Source organism: Aptenodytes forsteri, unplaced genomic scaffold, assembly GCF_000699145.1.
Source record: "Aptenodytes forsteri isolate BGI_AS27 unplaced genomic scaffold, ASM69914v1 Scaffold183, whole genome shotgun sequence".
Classification (NCBI taxonomy): Eukaryota; Metazoa; Chordata; class Aves; order Sphenisciformes; family Spheniscidae; genus Aptenodytes; species Aptenodytes forsteri.
In genome coordinates, this window is record NW_008795918.1 from 3,444,867 (window position 1) to 3,464,201 (window position 19,335).

Below are 19,335 nucleotides of genomic sequence, written 5' to 3' on the forward strand. Positions count from 1 at the left end.
TTTTTTTTTTTTTTTTTTTAATATACAGACACTGAGGTGGCTGCAGTGGTAGAGCAATGAAGTAAAAGATTGTACTCAGTCCATTTTTGGCTTCTGTAGGAACATTTTTGCACTAATGCCTCTGCATTTAATATTTGACTGAGTAACCTGCTATCTCACTTTTAACACTTTCTTTTTCCTTTCTTTTTTCCTTCTTCATTATAGATCTCTGAACAACAACTTCTTCACGTAACTTGACAAAAGCGGAGGAGAGATGGCCAGTTCAGCCCGAGAACATCTGCTTTTCGTGCGACGTCGCAACCCACAGCTACGGTATACTCTGAGCCCAGAGAATCTGCAGAGTTTGGCATCTCAGGGCACCATGGCTGAGAACATGAACTTGCAGCGTGCCAACAGTGACACTGATTTAGTGACCTCGGATAGCAGGTCTAGTCTGACAGCCAGTATGTACGAATACACCTTGGGGCAATCTCAGAACCTCATCATTTTCTGGGATATTAAGGAAGAAGTAGACCCAACTGACTGGATAGGACTTTATCACATAGGTAAGTCAGAACCATGTTGTAGTACTTCTGTGTGTTTGTTGCTCTTTTTCCACTTCATATTTCCTTTTCTGATATGTGTTCTGGCACACTACATGATTAATTGAAAGATAAAGTTGAGGTAAGATCGCAGAGAATTACTTTGGATTTCTCTTTGCTTTTCTTAGTGCAGTGAACTATGTAAAAACATGACTCTAATTAATGTAGATCTGATTCCACAATGACCTGCTAGGAAATGAAATGCATTCTTCTGAAACAACAAACGTGCATACAGTTTTCTGTTTTCACCTTTGCTGGTGGCTGGCTTACAGACTGGAAAATTTGGAGTACCATATTCATCATGTAACTTGACATGCTTACTGTCCAATGTTTATACAGTTTTTTGGACAAGTAAATTCTTAACATTTGTCAAAAGGTATTTTGTATGTGTCTGATTTTGTAGAATTGAAATTGTATCAATTCTGAAGGAGTGAGAATTTCTGTTTATGAAGAATTCTTGTAGAAGGAAATCCTGTAAAGAGATTCTTTTTGTGCTTTTTCTGTGCTGTTCAGGATATTTCATAGGAGGGAGCTGGAAAGAGCTCTAGGCTGGCATGCAAGGGCATGTGGGCAGTGTGTGCATTAGCAAATAATGTGGCTCAAAAGGAGCGGATCAGTAGGTCAAAGCAGTTGGGGCTGAGACCCTAGCATCAGCAGCATATTTGAGTTGGGATTTTCCATTGTATTACTTTTAGTCAGGTCCCTAGATGCAGACATCCCTGCTGCGTGTGTGGTTTGGAACTGTCCAAAGGACAATCTTTATGTCCCCACTAGGAACTGGAGCGTAGCTAGCGGGTAGCTGTAGTGGCACATGGGGTTTAGTCATCTTCTCAAGGAATCCAGTTCACATGCATTAAAATTACTCTTTGAATTTAACCAGTGGTCAGTAAGTGGGACTGATCGGTTGATTCATTTCAAGATTGCACTGCTTCTCTGAATGTAATTACTAATGTAGAAAGGAACTGTCAGTTCAGCCGGCCAAAAGCAAGTATAGCAGAAGCTGGTAGAAACAGGTCTGACCACTGGAATTTTGTCTGTGCTGGGATTAAGCTTAGTGCAATGAAATCGGTCTCGGTAGGATTTTGGAGAGATACTTGCTGTGCCAGCTTTTCCCAAGATGTTCAGTCTGTGCATCACTTTGTTACATGCTGTGGAGATGCTGTTTCCAGTTCTTACTCTTTTTTTGTCTGATATTTTTTCCCCAACATTACTGCAGCTCCACAAACTGGACTGGACTTGTGCTGTTCCAGTGCTTACCTGGTTATAAAAACTGTATTGGAGTTGCTGCATGAGCTTCAGTCTCTCCTGGGATGAACTGTGGATATGTGCTAACATTTAAGCCACCTAAATGAAGTGTCTCCATAATAAACAGACATGAATCTTCCCGACGGCATTAGCAGCCTTAAGTGTGGTCTGTGCTGTAAAATGCACAGACTGCTAAATGGAGCTTAAACATTCTAATTTAAATACATTGAGAGCTTCGTCTGAATAAAGGTTTGACACCCCTTCCTGTTGTTTTTTTCATGGTTCACAGCACTTCAGGATTGGTATTCAAGATGCTGAAGTATAGCATCCTTCCATAAAGTTCTTCTTGGTTCTTATTGTAGGCTCTAAGTGACTTTTACCCTACTTTCATGATTAAAAATATTTCTACTTTCAGTCTGTTGAGCCCCTAAAGTACAAAACAATGTTAAGTTACCACAGAGTAAGAATCCTATAACGAACAGCCAAATTTACACCTTCTTGGGCCTAAAACCCCCATCACGCTACTGTGTAATACCAGAGTGTTTGAGATACATGTTGTGTTTCCTGTTTTCTTTTTAAATGATGAAAAGTCCAGGAACTTATTCACATTGAGCTTTTGTCTCTGCTGCCACTTGAGATCCATGAGTGCTGGTGAGAGTTTTGTTCCTGATTTAAAATAGATCTGAGCGCAGAGTCTTTCTTGTTAAGACTTGTGGTTTCATCATTCTGTATGATGAAATTGCACATTTTTTACAACAGAGAGGAAGGGATATATTCAGCCTGATAGGCATGCCTGTCTATGATTTAGGTTTTTTGATGAACTCTTTCAAGTATCTAGCATCTTTTAAAAATAAAAAATAATAAAACTTTATAGACATAGCTAAGGTAAGTTAAATCCCACAGGGTATAATCCAGGATTTTCAGTCCTTTGTAATAATTGTTGTGAAGTACCTCCAGTCCCCACTTACTCCTTTGAAAGTCAAGGACAGTTACTTTCTCAGGAGAGGGATGTTTGTGGGTGAATACATTTAAAAACAAAAGCTCCCTTCTCAAACACGTTATTAATATTCAACATAGTTGCTTGAGGTTATCTATCCTGTTCTTTCTTTAAAATGAAAACCATTTCACTTACAAAGTCGCTCTCCTCTGGCATTGCCTCCTGAAGGCAGTGGAAATTGTGTGTGGTCACTAACACAAGACAGCACTAGGGCTGTGCCAGCCTAGTGCTGTACCGCCGATGTCCCCCCACGTCTTCTAGTAAAGCACCATTTTTCAAGGAGCTAGGAACAGAAAAAGGCAAATATTTTGCTCTTACTTTAAAAAGCACATTGCATAACCAAAAGCATGGTCCTGTGGGGTTTTTTTATGTTGGTTGTACAATTAACTGTCATGAAAGCTAGATCACTGTGTTTGTGGGGGGAAAAAGGGGTTGTTAATTCTGTAAATGAAGAGAAGGTGAAATTCTAAAGATAAGTATCATTCTGAGCTCGGGCATTAGCACAGAGCGATCTGGTGAAAGGTCTGAAGCAATCCAGGTAAATTTTCACTTCAAATTAATTTCATAGAATACATCCGTTATAAAAGGAATTGAAAATGACACACTGGGTAACCGCCTTCCCTCTTCATTCAATTAACGTGCTCTCATTAGTTTTCTATCATGAGAAAGCAGTTACTTCTGTGCTGCTTAGTGCGGTTTTACTGCATGGTTAAAATTGCAGTGGCTCGCTAGGAATCCCACCAAACTTATTAGACCCCTTTCTTTTTAAGAGACTGACTACAAATCACTGTACACATTCACCCAGAGATTGGTTGGTGCAGTTGGTCACAAGACTGTCAGTAATCAGAGTCACTGCCTTTACTCCTAGGTGGTTTGCAGATGATTGGCTTACACTAGGGAATAGTAGATGGAGCTTTTTCTAAGTGCAATACAACTTCAGTGAAATGTTTGGCCTGCTAAATGGTTATGAAAATAGATGTTATCTTTTTAAACAGAGAAAAGCCTAAGGGGAGAAACACAGAATGATCTTAATCTGAAGGACTGATTTTATTTATTTTTTTTTTTAAAGTGCATGTGGATTTTTTCCAGACTTCTGTTTTTGGTGGGTTTTTTTTTTTTGCTTGTTTGTTTTTTCTTTAAAAAGTGGGGGGAGAGTCATAAACAAACAAAGACTTTGTAGAAAAGACTGCGTATTTTTTTAAACATTAATTCACTATAATGTCCTCGGGATACTCCTCTGCAGTAACTTTTGATCTTTTGTTTTTAAATGCAAGAAGTTGAACTTAACTATGAAAAATTCTACATAGCTCTACATAGCTAAATTCATGCTCAGTTTTTCTAGAATTTTGTATTTTAAGGAATGTTTTTAGATACATGTGCAAGTTTGCTGGTTTTAGTACCATACTTGTATCTTCCTCTGTTTCATCACTTCGTGCAGCCAAAATGTGATCTGTTTGCTTGTTGAGGGACTGCTTTTTACAGAGGGTCATCTTCTTTTCCAGTGTATGCCTAAGGATTACCAGAAGAAAAGTGTATGTGAGGGACACGCATATTCTGTGAAGGCAAACATCCTTTTTCCTGACTATTTCTGGTTTTGTACAGTCTGAACTCTTTAAAGTATCAGTAGCACTTCTTGAACAGTTTTGTCCATCAAGTTTTCTTGAAGCAGCTTTCTAGCTCCAGAGGCATGAGATGTGTGGAGAATGTAGATAACACATCTATGAAAGCACAAAAGGTGTCCCAGTGAGACTGTGTGCAAGGGAGAAATGTTATTTCTGAGTCTGAGCTCTTCTTTAGGTAAATCAGGCAGTGTTGCATGAAATGTGAAATTGTCAAATCTGAAATGCAGGTTTATAATTTTGAATTCAACTTTAAGCTTTGCCTAGGATGGGCTTCTCATTTCTTCTTCGGGACCAGTTATGAGGATCGTCACTTGAAAGTGACGAGGCATGATGAAATTCAGAGAGGGAGCTTTTTAGTAGAGGTATTATACCTGTGCTTACTCTAAAGAGTAAAGAGAAATTTTCAGTCTTTCTGTCCTAATGAGAAGGAAGGAAGACGTCCATTCTCTCAATTTTTAAAATGTATTTATTTTTTAAAGAGCTAAACTAGGATTTAGACTGAAAACCTTCTTCATTTTTTGAAGTGGTAGAAGACTACAGAATTTAACAAACACATTTTGCATCCTGTTAGACCCATGAAGTTTTCTTGTCCAGTACTGACCCAGCTTTTGCTCTGTCCGTGCATGCTTTAAAAATGTTTGTTCCAAGCAATATTTAAGTTATTGGAGTTTTACAGAAATTTTTTCCTCTAATTAAGAGGAATCTGAATCTTGCGATGGCAGGAGTGGTCAGGCTCTGGATTCCTTTAGTGAGTAAGGCTGTGCAAAGTATTGGACCCAGTTGCAATCAAAAAAGAGAAATGGATATTCAGTTTGAAGAGACTATGAGATATCCCAGTTTTCTTGCCACTGTGTTATTGTAGCAGCAGGGTACCGGGACTTCCTTGGGAAGTGAGAACTGTTCAAGAAGATGAGCAGGTGGACTCTCCACTGTTCGTGGCATGCTGAGGGAAGTGGAATCTTGATGAGTTTTATGGGCTGCCATGAAGTCTCATATTTAAAGAAATCAGAAAGTACAAAATAAAGACTAAAAAGTCAGGAGAGAGAAGCAAACCCTACTTTTGGTTTAAATAGATTAACTCCCATGGCCAAATTGCCCAGGTTGGCCTATTTTTGTCCTAATTTACGGAGTCCTAGTTATGAGATGCATGCCCTTATTCTAGAGATCCTTAGCACATTTAAAATGCTGGCTATCAAAGGTCATTATATTTATTTCCATCAGCTGCTTTTCACAGGCTGCTTGGCTTTTTGTTATACCTACTGCGTGGATTCACAATAGCATTATAAAAACAAAACAGAAAAAACTGATGCAGAGTTATATAGGGCAATTTAGATAGTATCTAGGTTTATACTAAGCCTCTTAGGGTAATGGAGTTTGGAGCCTTTCCATTTCAGGTCAGAAAAGATTAAAAAGGAAAAAGCTTTCACATAAACTTCCTTTAATACACTTAAAATAGTGGCTTACATTAGACAGAGATTATAAAATGTTAAGTTACTTTATTCCCAAAAGATTTCTCTGGTCTCCATTATAGAAAACATATAAAGTAATAACTTTATTATCTTCCAGAAAAGCCTGATTATTCACTTGATTTTTTTCCTTCCTGTTTTAGCAACATGAGTACTCTTCTGTACCTTAAAATCTGAGCAGTACTGTTAATGTCTAGACTAGTTACTAGGCATAACAGTATTAATTTGTGGTTACTCCTCATTTTGGCTGCAGCTAAAGTCTGCAAACCATGGGCTCCACTTTCCATATAGAAGAGTGGGTCTTTACCCGGCTGGCTCCATGATAGAGTCTTTGGCATAGGCTTCCAAGAGGCTGGCATTGTGCCCTTTGTCATCAACCACTGGGGATTTAGGGTTTTTTTAATGACATCATCTGAATATCTAAGCACTAGGTCTTGTTCTCTTCAAAAAATAAACAAAAGGACTAGCTATGACTCTGAAGCTCTGGAAGAGCCATACCTGTGCATGTTGAGATGTCGGTAAAACTCCCACTGGGGACCTATGCTTAAATAATATGTAGAACAAAGCAAAGTTCATAGTCGACAATAAGTAGGATTACAGGAGAGAACTTCAATTAATGTTGGCCTGCATCTGGGCTTGGCGCTAGTCAGTGTCTGTCTGAATGTTGATACTTGTGATAAGCAAAAGTATGTGGAAAAAGCTGCCTTGAAGTACCTCATTTACTGGTGACTTAGTAGTATTTAGGGAAAGGCCACCTCTTGAGTGGGCTAATGAAAAGTGAAGGCAGTCTAATATAGGAATTGTATCCCAAAATCAAATGCGGTGAGGCTTACAGTGATTTAAAAAAAAAAAAAAAAAACACAACAACCAACAAAAAAAAATCTGTAACAAACCAAGGGTCTTCAGAAGCTTTCCCACCAGGTACTGCATTTCAATCTTATTCTTTCCTTTCTTCCTAGATCCTGACCCACATGCAGAGCTACTTTTTCCCCAACATGGGATTTGGTACTTTCTCCTCCTCAGTTGTGAGCTAGTAAATTTTGCTCAAAAATCAGTGTATGGACAGCATAATACCTTCTCTTTACTGCAAAAGTTAGAAGACATGAATAGAAGATGCTTTCTCTATGTATTTTCATCGCATGCAGCAGATACCTTAAAAGATATACTCACTACATTAAAATACACTCATTATTTGTTTTAAGAAGAAAAGAATTACCTCCCTGCTAAAAAATAAAAACAAAACCTAGAATCTTGTAGGATGATATTTATGTCTGGAATAAGTTCAAGCTGTGACAGAGAAAGTGTTGCCAGAACATCCAAACTTTTCAGTTAATTTTGTTTTTTAAGTTTTTGAGATACCCCTGACCTGAAAACTAGACAAACGTAACTGCAGGGAGGACACTTTCAGCTGTATTGTCAGTATCTTTCCACTGCAAGAGGTTTTGGCATGACTACACTTTCAATCCTTTGGATAGAAAGCAGTGTTCTCCCCACCCTGCCTTTTTTATGTAAGTGACTGTTCCAGCAGGTGGGAAGATGGCAAATACAAACACTGGATAATGGAAAACAATGTACACTTTTGAATTCATAATATTCTCTTTTACCATAAAACTGCCTTGTGTTAGCTTGGGTTTTTTTATTTGTTTGAAGGAGGTTGACTTTCATTTTGATTTTTTTTTTTTTTAAAAGACATTTGCTGACCTGTTTTCTGTCATCAAATCAACATGCCACACAGCATTTCCAAAATAATTTGGGAAAAACAGTTACTCCAAGTCACTGACAACTGGATTGAAAAAGTAGTTACATTAATTCATCTATTAATTTGCTTCATGTAAGTAATAGATTATGGATTAGTTTTGCATTATGCACAGTGCTGGAATTCATCCTATAAATTTTTTATGAAGTTCTTGGCTCCTTCATCTGCACAGATTTATCAATGACTATAAGAATCTGAATTAATGGAGAAGTGTTATAAGCTGAGTGTTAAATACAGTGTTGTGGTTTAACCTCAGACTGGCAACTAAGCACCACACAGCTGCTCGCTCACTCCCCCCCAGTGGGATGGGGGAGAGAATTGGAAGGGTAAAAGTGAGAAAACTCGTGGGTTGAGGTAAAGGCAGTTTACTAGGTAAAGCAAAAGCCGTGCACGCAAGCAAAGCAAACCAAGGAATTCATTCACTACTTCCCCTCGGCAGGCAGGTGTTCAGCCATCCCCAGGAAAGCAGGGCTCCATCACGCGTAACGGTTACTTGGGAAGACAAACGCCATCACTCCAAATATCCCCCCCTTCCTCCTTTTTCCCCCAGCTTTATATGCTGAGCATGACGTCATACCAGCTTCTTGTGCACCTCCAGCCTTCTCAGTCGGTAGAGCACGGGAAGCTGAAAAGTCCTTGACTAGTGTAAGCACTACTTAGCAACAACTAAAACATCGGTGTGTTATCAACATTGTTCTCACCCTAAATCTAAAACACAGCACTGTACCAGCTACTAGGAAGAAAATTAACTCTATCCCTGCCAAAACCAGGACATACAGTATGTTAAGGACGTGACTGATGTAGTTAAAACCAGTGGCACTTAAAAAGATGAGAAACGCATACTAGGACTGAATCTAACGCTTTATTGGTGTATAAGTTTAACATAACCTTTTAATATATGCTGATATTGGATACACAGGTTCTTAAATTATAACTGGAGGAGGTTACTGAAGGTGCCAATACTGATCTTGATAGGCCTCGTTTCCTAGCAAAGCTCATCAAGATGTGTCTTGTAACTTATGCTATTTGAGGAACAAAAAAGACCTGACCATCTTAGAGCTCCTCTGGTACGGAAAAACTTTCAGCTGGGCCTGAGCGGTACCCAACCCTTGTACAATTTGCCAGTTTGGCATAAGAGAGGTACTGATGTGGCATGAAGATGCAACAAGAGTGCCGTTAAACTGGCTATGCTTAGCTGGCGTTTACTCCTTGGGAGAAACAAAGCTTACAAACGTCTGCATTGGCAGCATTTCTTGTCTCTTTGCCCAGGAGCATCCAGGACTCCGTTGCTCTCATTCTGGTGGGGAGCCAATTCCCAGGCAAGCAAATCCCGTGCTTCAGAGCTTTGTTTCAAGGCCTGGTCAAACTCTCTTCACGAGATCTGCCTCCTTTGTCTAGCAGTCATTTGGAGTTAATGTCAAAGTCTTCATTTGTATTTCCAGTCACTATCACTCATTCCATCACTAATGTGTCAGTAGTCCTTGAAAGTTTATAAAAATTAGTAGATTCATTGCCTTTGTCATTCCTGCCCTGACCTTGGGAATAAATTAATCCTTTATCCCCATGTGCGGTAACGTAAAAAATGAACCTACAATTTCCGTAAAAATAACATAGTCGTTCCCCGGTACTGTAGTAAGGAGAAGAGGAGAAGATACAACAAAGATTTGTTACTTTGCCTGGAAGAAGCAAGATGAGTACTGTAAAGTCTTAAGTGAATGTAAAGGAGCTTATTTTGAAAATTTATATAATATATTCAAAATAACTTGCATAGTTATGTGGCTATATAATCAGATCGTAAGGGAAATGGACAAAGGATGTTTATTCTTAAAGGACATATTTAAGAATTTAATTTCAGCTTGATCTCTTCTTGCATGTCACTGTTAACATCAAGCCCTCTTTAACTGTACAGAGAAGAAGGTTTGATGGGTACAGGTCACCAGTTTCTAGTTTTCTTACAGGAAGTGTAATTAGAAATTCAGTTTCTGGTTTTCCCTGACAATAATTCTCTGATCATTGCTATTCAGTTCCATTAGAAGTTTTCATTATCGGATATGGTATGAACTCTCATGCTCTATGAAATGCTTCCTTCCTTGAGAATTTAAACTTTATCTGATGGACATAAATGTGGTTCAGATGAGTGGAGTCTCACTTGAGGATAATTTTTGACAGATTAAACCTGAAAGCTTGGACCTACTAGGTGTCATCAGTGAAGAGGGCTAAGACTTGAAGGCATTTGGTGACTTGCAAGATCAGGACCTTAATCAATGTTTTATCTTTGCCATCAAATGTGGAAGCGCTTTCTTGCATATGAAGCCAGTTAAGCCTAAATGGGTTTGGCTTTATAAGGTGAAATATGCATAGAAAAACATTATAGTGCAATAGCAGGCACATACTGTTGTCATTGAGATAAATATCCAGTAATGACCTCATAAAAAAGAAAAAAAACCCCATCTTTTCTATGTTCACTGTAGTTTAATTTCTATATAGAGTTTCATGCATGACAGTTCAGCAGATGGTAGCCTGCAGGGAGAGGGGAAATTCAGTTTGACAAACTTTTCAACATTAATGCATCTCTGAATAAGGATGCAACAATCTACCAAAGTCAACAATGAATAAGATTTTGGGAGTTATTGATGGGGTAGTACTTAATGTACAGGCAACGACACTTTCTTTGATGTATTCTTTAACTTGTAAATTATTTGAGCAATAGGATAAAAGCGCATTGTCCAGTTTCCTTTAAAAAAACCCCACACCCGTGATCTATTTTCGGCAAGTAAAATCAAAGACAACCCACCTGACATCAGTGGCATTTCACCAAATGATGTGAATAGCTTTATGGCTTTTGTTGTCCATTTGGCTAGATGTTCTGAGTCATTAGCACATAAGATTAAGATTTTTGAAAAGCAGTCCTGATTACAGCACACTTAATTGAGTACAGTCCCTCTCTCCTGCTCAAGCAAGTAAATAAAAATTATCGCCTTTCAGATTAGTGTAGATTACTGTCTTCGGTGCTACTATTTACTGCCCATTGGCTGAGCAGAGCTCAGCTGGCAGAGCATTTACTCTCCCCAGAGTACAAACAGCTCTATACTGACTTAGCATCTCAAATGGGATGAGGGAGAGCAGCAGGGGTAGCTGCAGGGAACCTGCAGGAGTGTGTAACCTGGAGTGAGAGAGACTGTCTCTTTGGCAGTAATTCGCCACTGCACCTTCTCAGCTGCAATGTGCAGCAGTGACCTCAGCAGAGAGGGTGTGATGGGATGCGATTTGTAGGCTGCTGTAATAGGAGTGCAAGTCTGATTGTGCGTTTTGTAATTACTTATGTATGCTCTGGGTTTACTTGCGTTGCTGGGAGTAGCTGAGTTGGTGAGCCTTTGCTTCTAGTTGTATTTAATTCTAGGTTCTGTTCTTTGCTTGCAGAGTCCCAGGGAATTACTGCTAGGAATTTAAAAGAAATAATGGAAATGTTGTTATCTGTAAGTGCTTTCAAGATATTTACACAAATTAATAAAGCTTCTTTGCCTTCATTAGCCTACACAGTTTTGTGGTCCTTTTTTGCTGTTGCATGTTAACACTGCAAGAGAGGAAGCTTTTTACTTCTGAGATTTCATGCTAAAAAGTTAAATAAGCAAGACATTTATGTCCTTTTTTGACTTCTAGTGGTGATTTTAATATAATTGGCTTTGATTTTTGGCACGGATAAAATGATACTGCTTCTAAAGAATTGCAACATGACCTTTGTGTTTCTTTTAGCTTTGGTCTCATCCAGTTTTATCTGCAGACCCATTTAGTACTTGTCATAAGCAGTGTTTGGCTTCCTCTGCTCTCATCTTCATGACCTGAGCTTAAAGATTTTAGACCAGAAGTAACTATATCGGTATCCTTTTTGTTTAAAAGGTAAATCTTAACCCTGAAGAAATAATCCATCTCATTACAAAACTGATAAAGCATATGTGTGAAGAGGAAGATCTAGGCAACGTATGGGGAGAAAAAGTCATTCCATTACTCTGAATATGATACAATGGTGCTGAAGACAGATTAGCAGTTTTTCTGGTTATTACGGGAAAACTGTTTATACTGTCAGTGCATTACTCTGGAGTTAACTTATCGTGAAAATTCTAAATTCTCTTCTGCTGAAGTAGATTGCAAAGATCCTGGGCAATCTTCCAACCTCCTTTTTCACTCTTCTGCATCTACTGCATGAGAGGTAATGAAGAATAGATTAGTAAGATACTATTGCTTGGATAATGTCTTTTTTACTTAGGACTGCTGTGCAGTTAGACGTAGTTCATCAAGACTTCATCATAAAATACCATTTTAATTTCCAATGGAAAACAGTCTTCCGTTTTCCTAGGGCATGAACCACCAATTACGTTGAGGTAGGTCATTTGGTACTCAAGAATATTTACTGAAGTCTTGGTAATCTTGTAGATACGTACTCACCAGAAACTCCAATTATTGTGAACAAATTGAAGGTAGTTGGATATGAAGTACATTAATCTAAAAACTGCATTTGGCTAAACCTAGAGTGTTGTGATTCTTTAAAGATGAGAAGAGCCTGTTAAAAGTATTTGATTTCAAAATAATAAAGCAGGACAAACTCACTCTTTAGAGGTTCCACTTGCTCACTGTTCAAGGATCTGAATTACCACTTAGCATTACTCCAACTCTCTTTTTGCTCAGACAAAGGTTGAGCAATTTCATTCTGAAAATTAACTTTTTGCTAATAAGCTACATAATCTGAAAAAAGTCTTTGTTTTTGTTTGTTGGTTTGTTTTTTTTTGGGGGGGTACATTGGCTTGAATTGAGTGTGGGGTTTTTTGTTTTTCTGCAAATCCCACTTCTGCTCCTTCCACCCCGTTTCTTTTCATGGAAGGTTCTGTGGAAATATGTCAAAATTTAGGTTTATGACATTCTGGGTACTGTGAGCAAACAAACAAACAAGTTAATTTGAAGTAGGAAATGATGAAATGATTATTTTATTATGCCCGCCCCCCCCCCCCCCCCCCCCCCCTTTGGTTTTTTTTGGGGGGGTACATTGGCTTGAATTGAGTGTGGGGTTTTTTGTTTTTCTGCAAATCCCACTTCTGCTCCTTCCACCCCGTTTCTTTTCATGGAAGGTTCTGTGGAAATATGTCAAAATTTAGGTTTATGACATTCTGGGTACTGTGAGCAAACAAACAAACAAGTTAATTTGAAGTAGGAAATGATGAAATGATTATTTTATTATGCCCGCCCCCCCCCCCAGCTCCACACACTTTTTAGTTTTTCTTCTGTTGGTTTGGGGAGTCTGTATATACCTTTTCACTCAGTCTGTCTTTCTGCCTTTGTACTTCTCCTTGTGTTTTTATACGGTATTTCTTGTGTTAAGGTGAGGGGGAGTCTGAGTGGGAAAAATCATTAAGATGATCAAGAAGTTGAATCTGCCTTGCCCTAGAGAAAACTAACACCTCCTCCCTCCAAAAAACCCAGTGACTTTCAGTGTAGCTTTGGGTTGCATCTAATTTGGTTACAGTTTTCCTTTGGATACTTGCTGATCTGACATTGTGCAGCTAACGGACTGCTTTGTCCAGTGGAGCATGCCAGGAGGAACCATGAGGCCGTGCCTCCGCGGGCCATCTACTCATCTGGTGGTTGTAACTATTAGCTGCAATGTGAAACTACGTCATTAGAAGAGCAGTTGGATCTCAGCTTTTCTGTATAAGATAACAGCTTTAAAACAATGAAATATTTCTGGATGTTGGGACTGGCATGTTAAGAACTTGCGTATGATGAAGGAATTGGTGGATTGCAAAGGGGCATGCTGAGGTTTGGAAACCTTTTTGTTTGCCTGACCAGGTAAAGATGACAAATTACATACAGTGATCAAGGGATATTCCGATACAGAGAAGTCATCAAATAGAAAAACGAAGTCCAAGGCAATCAGCTGGAAAGACTGAACAGACACTGATCCAAACTGTAAAGACTGTCAAGAGAAATAGAGAAAATGAGAAGGAGGCACAGAGATTTTATTGTCTTGATTGAATCTGTCTGAAGAGTGATTTTGTGCCGCAAACTCAGGGTGCAGTTTCCCTCCATTGTGAGAGCCGCAGTTGATCACTTCTCCAAGAGTGGGGTGGCATTGATGAGAGAGCCTCTCAGAACTGGCTGCTGATGCTAATGTGTTCTGGGAGATTCACTACCATGTCTGGACCATGCTACATTTCCAAAAGCTGTATGTGCATATGGAGTGAGCCTCCCAAGTGAAAGAAGAGGTTTAGCACCTTTGCCAGCCCAGCACGTGTGCATACGTCGTCACTTGGTAAATGTCTAGCCAAAGGCATCTGTTCAGCATTGTCATGCTGCTAAATTCATGTCTAATATACAATGGCATAGAAAAGTTTTAATGAAAAACTGCCTTTTTTCACTTAATGACTGAGAATACTCAAAATACTTGAGTCGCACTCTTCATGCTTCACAAGTATGTGAGAATCCAGAGAAGGGCAAAAGCAATTTTGTATTGTACTATTTCATGAAATCTTTTTTGTTTGGCAAATAGATTTTTCATTTGTTCCTGTCGTGATTTCAGATATTCAGAAACATGAAACCCTTAGGATGAGTGGTTCTTGGAAAGGCTGTAAAAAAGTTTCTGGTTCTTTGCTTTTGTTTTCAGAGTTGCACTTTTCCAAGACAGTACACTTGATTACATTGCTGGAGACCCTTGAAGGTAGGGACTTACTGTTTCCTTGCCGCTGGGTGATGACCTCCAGGTAGCCAGTGTCCCCAGAGCTCTGTGCTGAGGGGGTTCTGTGGTGCATTACGCATCTCACTGAAAAGGCTTCGTCTTGGGATGTATAGTTTGACCATGGACCCTATGCCCCTGGGGGTGAGCACCAGGGATCTGAAATAAAGTTCTCATGAGGCGTAATGGCAGCAATATTTTTAATTTAAATATTGGGGAGATTCACTAAACTATTTCAGGGAAGGTTTTTTGTCTCTGCAGGGGAAAAAAAAAAACCCAAAACCCACTTTACCTTCCTGATTAGCCATAGCACATTGCTTTTAAAGTGGACATAAGGAGAATTACGATGATGGGAAACAAACATTGTATTTCACAGAAAATATTTCAGGTTCTTTTAGAACTTCTTCCTGTTCATTTCTTTAGAAATCTAAGGTTGACTTATCTTATTGTGTGTGTATTGGATGAATTTCTTCCAGGATGTGTTGGCTCATTTCCTTGAGTACTTCTAAATTTTTTGAATTTTTTCAGTCACAACAGATAGCTGAAAAAGCTTTAAGGAAATGAGTCAACCTCCTGAAATAAATTGCTTACTGAATAGAGGATACTGCGTTTGAAATCATAGATGCCCTTGATAGTTCTATGGATACTAATTTATAGATAATTCTCTGAAAATCTGTTATATATACTCTATGTTCCAAATGGATTTGGCAGAAAATATTCCAAAAGAGCACCTGAGCCTTGCTGTTAGAAATGTTGGGCGTGTTTTCAGACTCCCGGGTATCAGCGTGCGAGAGGTGCGGATTGTGAAGTGACAGCAGATCTCTAATGCAACATTAAGGACGTCACTGAACTTGATTGTAAATTAAGAGGAGTAATGTAAAGATGCTGAGTTGAGGACTACCAGGCTTTCTTAAAACAGCATCCTGAAATCTGGAGGCTGCATAGGCAATGTGCTTCTCTCCTTATTTCATCACTCGCAAACGATCTGCATTCTGACTTCCGGGAGCCCTTTCTGATGGCGTCCTGCGTGTCCTGCAGTTGCCTAAAGCAGGTGCGTTTGTTCTGTGAGGAAAGGCCCACGACCTGGCCTCTCTCCCTTCGGGGCTGCAAGAGTCCCAGCAGGGAGTTTCTCTGCACGGGGCTTTGCTGAGTCACTGCGCTGGCAACTGACTGGAATCCTACATAGTTAGTTTAAAAATAAGTAAGAGGTCACCATTTTAGTAACGTAGGTAGGCAAGGCTTTGAGATTTTCTTTACTTCCCAAGAATTACACAGCAACTCAGGGACAGAAACGAGGAAGCCAGCATCAAACGTCATGATTTGGGATTTTTCTCTCTGATGAGCCAAACTAAAAGTAAAACCAGATGATCCTGAATTTTTAAGAAGTTTGACATCTGGATCTGAACTTTGAACTTGGATGCAGCAGTAATTAGCCAGCTTGCCCTGCTTTAGTGTATTACACAGAAAGTCCCTGATGCAAGCAATAAATACCGCATCTCCAGATGACATACACTGTAGGTTTTTTAGGCACTCCAGAAAAATCTGAATACATGCAGTTCACAACGGAGAGAAGAAAGCGCAGAGTAACCGCAAAGGAGTTGACCCTGTTGGTATGTAAAGTGTCTCAAAACAACGAGGGTAGGATAAATGCAGGTAGGAAATAAAAATCCAGCTGCGATGCTCTGTCTAAAAGTTCCCCCCTCTGCACCCCACCCTGCAAAGGGAGGGAGTCGGAAGGTGGTGCAGGTCTCTGCCTCTGGTTTTCTAGTTGTCGTCTGTGTTTGTCCGTGACTTGCAGTCATGAACAATTGACTTGCTACATTTCTCTCGTTGGAGCATAAATGTTGGCCACAGTAGTTTGATACTTTGATTTATAAGCTTTTTAATGTGACCTTTAGGAGTGAAGTATCAGTATGTATTGGGAGTTGCAGCTACAAGTCCAACAGCAGTTTTGTCCTGGTGTTCAATGCAGCTGAAATATTTTCTGAAGGAGGAGCACAGGTATTTCTTAGTTATGCTGAAGAGGGTGAAATGGCAAGGGGGTGGTGGAACCAACCAACCAAAAACCCCAAAGAACAACTATGATCATGAGCAGTTGTAAAGCAGTCCCAGTTCTCACAGTGTTGAGGATTTAGGATAGTGATGGCTTTTTTCCCCTCTATTTGTGGGATATTTACAAAGGAGTATCGTGGTATATCTGTTATAGTTTCTTTCCAAGTCCTTATAAATACTTCCAACCCTCTATACTTTCCTGGTATAAAATCCAGCTACTTAATTTTGTAGTTAATTTTTTAGTTAATCATTCCCAGTTCTTGTGGAGGTGGCAAGGTTGGGGCTCTGCGACCACGTGGGGAGGGAACAGGTGCTGCGTTCCTCTTAGCAAGGGCAAGCAAAAGGGCAGAATAGTCATGGTTTATTTAAAACAAAACCAAAAAAACCTGCATTAGTAGAAGTGTCCCTGTTGAAGAATCTGAAGAAATTATTGATTGTAATGTATTTGGCAGGAATGCGGGAAAGAAAAACAGTGCTTGACACAAGATTGACTTGCAGGTCAGCATACGTACCTGCTAGCAGCTCCATGTTGAGGCATAGGGGATGGTATACAGAGTGTGGTAGAGAAAATCAGCAAATGTAGGTGGCTACAGCCATCATGACAAACTGCCGGCACGTTGTGACAAAATGGGTTTGGTCTCTTCAGCAAAGAACTGACAAAAACTTGTGAATTTTTGTCAAGTAAACAAGCCCCAGGTTGCAGTCCAAGGGAACCTGAATCAGGTCAGGGACAGTACAAGTATGCAGGCACCGAGACAGAAGTGAACAAATTAGATTTCCTGTGCCTGTATACCTTGCAAAAATAGCGTCTTTGAAAGTGTGTGTGCAAATTTAGAATGTGCTGCGCTCCTGAACTATTTCTGGGTTATCCTGTGTCTGCTTGAATATTAATACAACGTATAACCCACTATATTGTTTGGTGGAAATGACTGAAAAAATCATGATGTGCTTCTGAAGAGTGAACTGGGTCAGGCTTCAGTCATATGCTCATCCAAAAAACCCTTCTCCTGGTGTCTACAGTGTTTCCTTAATTGTGCTGTTAAATTCTGCAATGTCAGCATGCTAGTGCCAGATCCCAAAATGGGATAGTCTATGTTTGCAAGTAATCAATGACACACAATATAAAATTATACAAAAATGCAGAAACCACAGCTCATCTGAATATTATGCCCCAGGGACTCAGTTCACAAACTGTATTAACAGAGCTTCCAGGATCAGAGCTCACGGTATGAAATTGTGCATAGTTAGGTGTAATATTACCAATCTGAAATCTTTTGTTTAAGAAAGCATTTTTATATACTTTTAAAGCCATAGGTTTCTTTTTTGTTGTTTTTGTATATTGCTTGCCTGCTTCTTGGATATATACTACCATATTGAGTAGTGCTGACTGTTGTAATCTACCAATAAGGGAATAATACATGTCTTTGGGAACGTTTAAAATATTTTCTTTCAGGTGCAACATTAGTAGTAAATACTCAGAGATGATGTTTCACTTCTTATAGCTTTGCTGGGCTCCATAATGAACTCAGACTATCCTATATAATGTATTCATTCTGCTAATTATTGATAGCCATATCAAATCTAAAGTGAATCCTGAATCCTTACATCAAAAACAGGAGGTAGGTAGAAGGAGGAATCTGGTCAAAGCTAGGAGTATGAAATACTTCTCGCAACAGTAAAAGCATCTCAGACATTTGAAGTCAAATAGCAGCAGTGGCCTCATCAATAATTTTTGAAATAATATAATGTTTAGGTCTACTTTTATTCCAGTTCAGAACAAAGTTTTTGGAATAAACTCATTTCAGGTGAAGAGACTGTAAAGAGCCTGGAAGAGCTTTTCAGCAATGGAAAAGTGAATCCTGAATCCTTACATCAAAAACAGGAGGTAGGTAGAAGGAGGAATCTGGTCAAAGCTAGGAGTATGAAATACTTCTCGCAACAGTAAAGCATCTCAGCACATTTGAAGTCAAATAGCAGCAGTGGCCTCATCAATAATTTTTGAAATAATATAATGTTTAGGTCTACTTTTATTCCAGTTCAGAACAAAGTTTTTGGAATAAACTCATTTCAGGTGAAGAGACTGTAAAGAGCCTGGAAGAGCTTTTCAGCAATGGAAAATCTACAAGATGAGGAATCTGCATTAGATCTTGCCATCATGAGCCACTGAGGGGGAGGTGGAAAGTGTAGCTGGCCAGGAAAATCAGTGTTAATGGTGACAAAGGTAGTGAAGGATAGTGATTCAGCATATTCCTTTAATAGGCTTCCTTAGTGCACTGCTTGCATGGATGTGCTCTCTTTATGCTGACCTGTTATTCCTCTCTATCTGTAGGTTTTCCACAGCATTACCTATCAGCCATTTGGATGTCTTAGCAAATGTATCTAAATAAAATAGGAGGACATTACTGTTTACTTAAGCTAGAGGTTATGTGGTTTATAGAAAGGAAAGGAGCAATTGCTTATGCAGAAGTATCAACAATATCATAGTTAATGGGCTCACTCTTTAATAGAGGCACAAGAAGGAAGCATTGATGCCTGTTTCTGCCTCGGGTTAGAACCTGTATTCTTGGGCTGTTTCCTCTTTTTGTTAGTGGGTTTTACATTTGGTTTAGATTACTGCAAAGTTAAAGTATGACAAAAGTGTATTGATTAAATACATATATTTTTCCAAAGCAGCCAGCTCTCTGACTTTCTAATAAATTCCCTAAGAAACCTATTACTGTCAGATGACAACAATAGACTAGTTTGCATTCCTGCTTAAACAGCTCATAATATTGAAGATAAGCTTAAAAAATAACAGCTGCTAAGGGAATATTAAATCCCACAAGATCCTCAAGAGATGTGTGCTGCAAAGACATATTTTGTTGACAACTTCTGGAAACTAGAAGGATTTCTAAA

General features: G+C 39.2%; 1 protein-coding gene across 1 annotated transcript in view; it reads left to right on the forward strand.

The window, feature by feature from the left end:
• HECW2 (HECT, C2 and WW domain containing E3 ubiquitin protein ligase 2) overlaps positions 1 to 19,335 on the forward strand; it is a 166,016-nt gene that overhangs the window by 46,632 nt on the left and 100,049 nt on the right. The window contains exon 2 of the mRNA XM_009284694.2: positions 205 to 545. Within this exon, the coding sequence (XP_009282969.1) occupies positions 254 to 545 (292 nt within the window). The 5' untranslated portion in view covers positions 205 to 253. The remainder of the gene's footprint in view (positions 1 to 204; positions 546 to 19,335) is intronic.